This window comes from Aristolochia californica, unplaced genomic scaffold (assembly GCF_029961685.1).
Source record: "Aristolochia californica isolate CCGP_79_NKW_82.1479 unplaced genomic scaffold, dmAriCali1.0.hap1 SCAF_6, whole genome shotgun sequence".
NCBI lineage: Eukaryota > Viridiplantae > Streptophyta > Magnoliopsida > Piperales > Aristolochiaceae > Aristolochia > Aristolochia californica.
Window position 1 is genome coordinate 42,520,174 of NW_027182257.1, and position 7,211 is coordinate 42,527,384.

The following is a 7,211-nucleotide window of genomic DNA, read 5'->3' on the forward strand; positions in this document are numbered from 1 at the left end:
TTTTCTAATCTGCCCGATAATAGCCCAGAGCAGCCAGGTAAAAGTCATGTTAAAATTCGTTCCCGAGTAGGTTTCTCGACTCCCCAAACGGAGAAGGCAATAAGGGATGCCTTACAATTTCAGGTTCAACGGCACAATACAGTATGGGAAAATATGGAAACGAGGAACAGAACAATGGAGTAAAAGAACCGGAAGCATCTAATGTGGGTTACGATCTAAAACTGACCATCCAAGAAAACATGAATCGTTTGGAAATAATTGTAACCCCAGATGCAGCAAAGACTGGAGCAAAAGAGAGAGTGCAAAAGATTCTCGACCTCTTCAAAGTGGGTATTCGAGACGTGCCTCAAACTAATTTGGACGAACATATATCAGAGACACCGATCTTAGTTGCAGCAAGGACTGGAGCCAAAGAGATAGTGGAAAAGATTCTCGATATCTTCCCAGTGGCTATTCGAGACGCAAGTAAAGATGGAAAGAATATAGTACTCTTAGCGGTGGAACATCGGCAGCCTGTAGTGTTTCAATTCTTGACCGAGCTATGCCTTAACAAAAGCAAGTTTCAGAGCTATTTCCTGAAAGTAGATAACGACGGAAATAGTGCACTCCACCTTGCAGCAACACTTGGAAAGAACCGACCATGGATCATACCTGGTGCAGCTCTGCAAATGCAATGGGAGATCAAGTGGTACAAGGTCTGGACAAAAGATTACCTCAATATTTTTTTGCTTCCTGATTAATGTTCGCCAACTCCCCTAGATTAGTACTAACGTATTTTCTGTAATTTAAACAAACAGTTGGTGAAATCGTCCATGCAATCACATTCCTTCGTGAAAGTCAACAAAAAGGGACAAACAGCCAAGGAAATCTTCACCGAGACGCACAGAGAACTAGTCAGAGAAGGAGGCGACTGGCTGATCAATACTTCCCAGTCATGCTCAGTCGTTGCTGCACTTATAGCCACAGTGGCCTTTGCTGCAGCCGTTACTGTACCTGGCGGGAATAAAGAAAATAAAGGAACTCCCAACCTGGAAGGCAGGCCTGCATTCGACATGTTTGCCATATCTTCTCTGATGGCACTTTGCCTCTCTGTCACCTCGCTGATAACGTTTCTAGCCATCCTCACCTCTCGTCACGTAGCGAAGGATTTCGAATGGAGTCTGCCAATAAAGCTTATACTTGGTCTCAACTCTCTGTTCTTCTCCATAGCTGCGATACTGCTTTCCTTCGGTGCGGCCCATTATTTCTTACTGAGAAACGATCTGAAGCAGTTAGTGATTTACGTGTACGCTGTCCCTTGCTTGCCAGTGGCGCTCTTTGCATTTGCCCAGTTTTCCTTGTTCTTTGATCTCATCAAGGCTGTACTTACCCGTGTGCCACACCGGACCTACAGGGAAATTGTTTACTGAATGCTCGCTTCTTAGTTTTCGAGTTTGAGTTTTTTATTTTTTAACAGATTGTTTGTGTCTGTTTTCTTAGTTTTTTTTTTAACTGATGTTTGTGTGGGAACATTATTTCTCTCTGTTTGATTTGCTTCGACTATGATCCTTTCTATATATATACTCTGGCTTTCTCACATTGCCTTGCAAATGTTCATAACAATGTTAACTTTAATCTCACTGTTTGGAGAAAAGTAGTGTTGAGAGATATTTCTGTAATTGGGTGTTTTTTCATAGAATCTTATTTTCAAGGCTGTAAAGGGAGCAGGGCACAAGTGTTTTTGTTTTTTTTTTTTATCATTGCTTTGTGTTATAAATACTAGAGCAGAGGGAACCCTAACCATCCTCCTCTAAAATTTCATTCAAGGTCTCTCTTCTCTGATTTGTCTCTTGTGGTTCTAAGTTCATAAAATTTCACATTTGGTATAAGAGCAGGCACAATGCATGTATTGGAATCCAAAGGGGGAGACTAACAAAAAGGACCATCCAATGCCCAAGTGAAAGTCATCACTAAGGTGAAAAGGGTTACCTAGTCCAAAGTGGGAGCTGCCATAGAGGGACGATCCTGAGATGGAGAAGGAGAAGATGATGTAGAAGAAGAGAAGAAAAAGGAGAATAAGAAGAATAGAAAAGAAGATAAGTTTTCTCGATGTTTTCCCATCCCAGCACCCTTTTTTCTTGGAGTTTGCACCTTTATTCTAAAATTTTTATATTTTAAATTATATATTAACATAAAGGCTTTTGAGTCTAGTTTCTGACAAAAAATAATTCTTGCAATCAATTTTTTTTACGAAGAGAAATCATTATCCTAAATAACAAATGTCAGACTATGGGACAATTTCAAACGACAATAGAAAGTTTCAACTTTCGAGATAATTTGTGCCCACCAAGAATAGGAACTTGTATAAAAAATTATATGTCAAAAGAAAGTTCTACAGTACTATTTTCTATCCCAAGAAATGGTTTCTGAATGCGATTTTTTCATGGAGAGATATATGTGAAAATCAATTAATTGTATAGACCTCCTCTCGATTAAACTCTTGAATTTCTAGTTGATTCATAAGCAATTGAATGTTACATCCCTTATACAATCTTTTTCCAACAAATAAAAAAAAACACAATTTTTTTTCAAAAAATGCCTATAGAGGAGATGAATTGTCATTTCTCGTGTGTTTACAATGGCTTAGGAAAGGATTTAAAATTTGAATTTATCTTTGGCCCATTTTTACATGACTTTGAGTGATGAACTTTTAAGGAGCTTACTGGTGGGAAGGATCTTCTCTTCTCTATATGAGGAGCTTACTTGTGGGAGATTTGCTTGCTCACGTGTGTTGATGTGGAAGCTTGAAGTGGGTCCCTTTAGTGAGATACTGTAGGTGGCTTGCTTTATAATTTTCTTGGAAGGAAGAGAGGACTCATTGGGTCCGTCTTTGCATGGATTTTAACTAGCTTGTTTGCAATGGAATAGTGGAGTTGTCAACATGGGTGGTTGTCTTCAAATCCACCTCAAACGAAATTGAGAGGACGACCAAACATTCAGCTTGCTACTAATGAGTCTGAGGTGAGTGTGCGAAAGATGTTTTGTAGAAATATCAACAAAACTATTTTTGAAAAAACCTTACTGACTAAAAAACCTAATGTAGTAGGAATTCACTGAAACTATTGTTGAAGAAGCAATATCAAGTAGTTTAACACAAGTCTAATGTAAAGCATATCTCACAAGTTTCATTGAGTCTAAGGTGAATCTCATGTGAGACAAGTCTCACAAGAGAAATAAACTCAAAGAAAAAAAATGGAATTTAGGAGGTTGTTTCCCATTTACACTTTCTTTTTATGTTTATACTTTTGGGTGTAATTGTGAATGGGAATTTTATTTTTAGTAAGATTCAAGTTGCATTCCTTAATGATAGGACATGGTGTAAGAGAGCATAATACCTCTATCATATTTTTCCTCACATATCAACATGGTATCAGAGCAGACAAGGATTTGACATAGAAAGGGAGAGGGAGAAGGAGAAGAAAAGGGGGAAGAAGAACAATTTTTTTTACATTTGTCTTCTTCTTTCATTGTTTCTTTTATGTGGGATTTTGCACTATCTTACCACACTTTTCATATAACAAATTATATATAACGAGAAAGACCTTTGAGACTAGTTTCTAACACAAAAAAAAAAATTACAATAAAATTTTTATATAAAAAAATTCATTGACATTTGAAGCAGCAATGATCAGGCTGCAGAAAATTTTCAAGCAGCTACAACAAAATAAAGCTCAGTGAGTCTATTTTCTAAACCAAAAAATAGTTTCCCAATCCAATATTTCTTGAGAAAGATATCATTATTGGGATAGTTAAAGGTCAGACAAGAAGTATGTAGTTTGTAAAAAATTGATTCTTTAATACCCATTCCTCTTTTTCTGGTCTCCACATTTTTTGTGAAATTTACAATTCCAGTCCTTGTTCATGAATGGTTATTTTGATGTTTAATTAAGAGTTTATAAATTCAAAATATATGTATATATGTGTGTGTGTGTATATATATATATATATATATAGTTAAGTTTCCTTCTACATCTTCTTTCCATCTTCATGTAATTTTATGAGTTAAGTTTCCTTTTGACAAAATTTGAAAATTTATAATTAGGAAGTCTTGTTTTCTCATTGTAAATTCCAAATATATTTATACTAAATCTCCCTAATTTCATAATTCCTTTCTTGAATATTTTCTTTTCAAGTTGGTCAAGTTGTGAAAAAAAGTAATTGTTTTATATGAGAATTCTACTTTTAAAATTTTAATTATTATATTCCATCTTAAAACTTTCCTTATTAGAGTTTTTTAAGTTTTCAAATCATATATATTGATAGAGGAATTATTTTTATCTACCGTTTGAGTCAAACCTAATCAAATTTTATTTATCTATTGGTCTAAAAGCACCTCTTTCTTTTTTCGAAGTATGAAGAACCGCACTGTGCACCTCCTTTTGTTTGAAATATGGAGTTGTTATTTTTTTGTTCACACCCTTAATTCTTCAAAGTAATTTATTTAATTTGTGTTTTTAAATCACTTTAGAGCAATGACTAAAGAGCAACTACCTACAAAGATCAGGAATACACCCAACATCCAACTTCAATTCTTTTATTCTTTTTACCCAAGTGGTATTTTGAGCTACCCTTTAAAAGCGAGTATATTCTTTTCCTTGCCCAGAAATGGGCTAGATCACCTTTAAATTTAAGCGGCCTTTTTTAGATTGGAGTAAGAGTTTTGTAATTGGACTAAGGTGATTTTTCTTCTTTCACCATTATTTTGTGCAAGCCTGTTGTCTTGGCAAAGAACAAAGACATCTCAGCTTCAGGGGGTGAAGTAGAAGCAAAAGTATAAGTAAGAGTTAATTCACAATGAAGAATTTGACAAGTTGTGGTAATCAATTTTTATGTGACCAGAATATCCAAGTTATGTGGGAGAACAAGATGACAACAAGATGAAGAGTACAAGAAATAAATGAATAAGAATAAGATAAATCAGGGCAACCAGAAATCAGAATTTTTTAAAGACAAACAAGATTGGGATTTCTTTCCAGCCACACGAGTTTCTTGACCAAGAGTGTTTTGCAAGCTGAAATTACAAACTCCGTTTTGTGAGGGAGTGTCGAAGAAGTCATATCAAGGAGTCTAAGAAAAGTCTCATGCAAAACATATCTCACAAGTTTTTTTTGAGTCTAATTGCATCTCTTGTAAGATAAGTCACACAAGAGAAGCAAACACAAAGAAAAAAGTAGAATTTAGGCAGATGATTCCTTGTTATGCTTTGTCTATTTATGTTAGTTTAACAAGTTATATTTTGGGTGTGATTGCGAACATTGGGAAAATTTATTTTTAGCAGGATTCAAATTGTATTCCTTTGTAAAAAAGACATGATGTAAGAGAGCATAGAACTTCTTTTATATTTTTCCTCGCATATCAACACGTTGCAAATCATTCTCATGGGGCTTGTTTGACCCATAGGGTGGGTTGCATACTCAAAATCTAGAAGTTGTTACATGTAGACTTCTTCTTGAATTGTGTTACGTAAGAATGCATTGTTTGCATCAAATTGTAAAAGGGACCAATTACAACATAGAGCAAGAGTAAGGACTACTCGAATAGACTGAGAGCTTACTACATGACTAACATTTTGATCATAGTCAATTCAAAGAAGTTGATGGTGTCTTTGAGAAACTAAACAAACTTTGCACTGTTGAATAATTAAACTATATTATATTTTGTTCAAAATATCCTTCTAGAACCAACTATATGGATATCTGGGTTCTTATGAACCAGGTCTCTTGTGTATTTTTTAGCAGAGCATGGTAGTACTCCTTTTGCATAGCTGAGCAGTAATGAGGAATAGTAAGAGCATGCTTGTAGGACAATGTGTGAGTAAGTGCATGGGTTTTACTATTGGCTCAACTCATTATAGGGTGCGTGTTAATTGGTTTTTCTTTTTCAATTGTTTTGCTACAGGGTTAACTCCTTTTTTAGTTTCAAATTTTTTTGTTGCATTGGCTCTACTCCCTTCATTTCCTCTTCTTATTCGGTGGGCTCTATTCCTACCTATGGGGTTGAATCACGTAGGCTTTTATATCCTATATCCTTAGTGTTCCAACTTTTATGTTGAAGGGCCCAACTCCTTTGTAAGTTTAAAAGTTATGTTTCCTATAGTAAACTCCTTTGCACCTTTGGATCTCCATTCCTCCTGTCAAAGAGGTCGACTCCTATGTATTTGGTCAATCCCTTTTTTCCTTCTATTGTTCAACTTTTCATTTTTCAAGCTAAAGTAGTTGTCTCCTCTACTTGGGACAACTCCTTGTGTGGATTTTTTACTCTTGCCTTTTAGGCTTGTTGTCTACACTCAACGGTATTCTTTTTCTTTCTTGTCTAGTTAAATAGAAATACTAGGTTGTTTTTATAGTTTGTTTTTACATGAGCTACTTATCCTTGTGTATGGATCACTCACATGGTCTTCTACTAATCAAACAAATGGGTTACAAGAAATTTTTGTTATGGGCTTTTTTAGCTACACAACATACTTAATATACATCATTAGTAACTAAAAATAATACTAAGTTAGCCTCGCTTATAACCAAATAAGTGGAGATCAAGTATGGAAAACTCTTAGCTATTACTATTCCATGTAGAAAATGATAAACATACAATTAGGTAAGATTAACCAAATATTTAATCGAGTAAAAAATTATGTTTCATTTTATTTTCTTTAATAAAGGATGAATAAAAGATTTTTAAATAGATACATTTCAAAGTACTCATTCGATCATTTAAAATTAAAACCCTTGCCTGTAAATACAAGTCATTCTCCAAGAAATGAGATGGTTGTTGTGAGAGAAGTGAATTGCGGTGAGCAGTAGCAACTGTCACAACTCAATTAGAGTAGGATTACAAAGCATACAACAAGCAACAATTTTACTACAACTCCATCATACTTCCTTGACCATCAAATATGTTAGAGTTGAAAGTACACTCACCACATGTCACACAATAACAACATAGAAATTCAAATCACTAACTGCATTAAGGAGACTCAAATCTAGTCGTTGGTTCAACTATAGGACATTATTCGTAAAAGATCAAGTTAGAGGACCAAATAGGATATAGGACCCTACACAACTAATTTTTTTTGTATAGACCTCTTTCAAACAGCAGCCTTTTGTATATCAACAATATGTAATCAACATTACAAGCTAGTCAAGTTTGTTTTTTAGTGTCACCCTTGTTTTGGA

The 7,211-nt window shown here is 34.9% G+C and overlaps 1 protein-coding gene across 1 annotated transcript; it reads left to right on the forward strand.

Moving 5' to 3' along the window:
- Window positions 1–239: 239 nt before the first annotated feature.
- LOC137935452 (ankyrin repeat-containing protein ITN1-like) lies at window positions 240–1,409 on the forward strand. The gene is made up of 2 exons (XM_068780104.1): window positions 240–695; window positions 798–1,409. The coding sequence occupies exons 1-2, from the start codon at window positions 240–242 to the stop codon at window positions 1,407–1,409; spliced, it is 1,068 nt and encodes a 355-aa protein (XP_068636205.1).
- Window positions 1,410–7,211: the final 5,802 nt, after the last annotated feature.

Coding starts and splice junctions, on each gene's coding strand:
- LOC137935452 (XM_068780104.1), top strand. CDS start 240: ATGAATCGTTTGGAAATAATTGTAACCCCAGATGCAGCAAAGACTGGA. Junction 696..797: donor GGGAGATCAAGTGGTACAAG/GTCTGGACAAAA, acceptor TTAAACAAACAG/TTGGTGAAATCGTCCATGCA.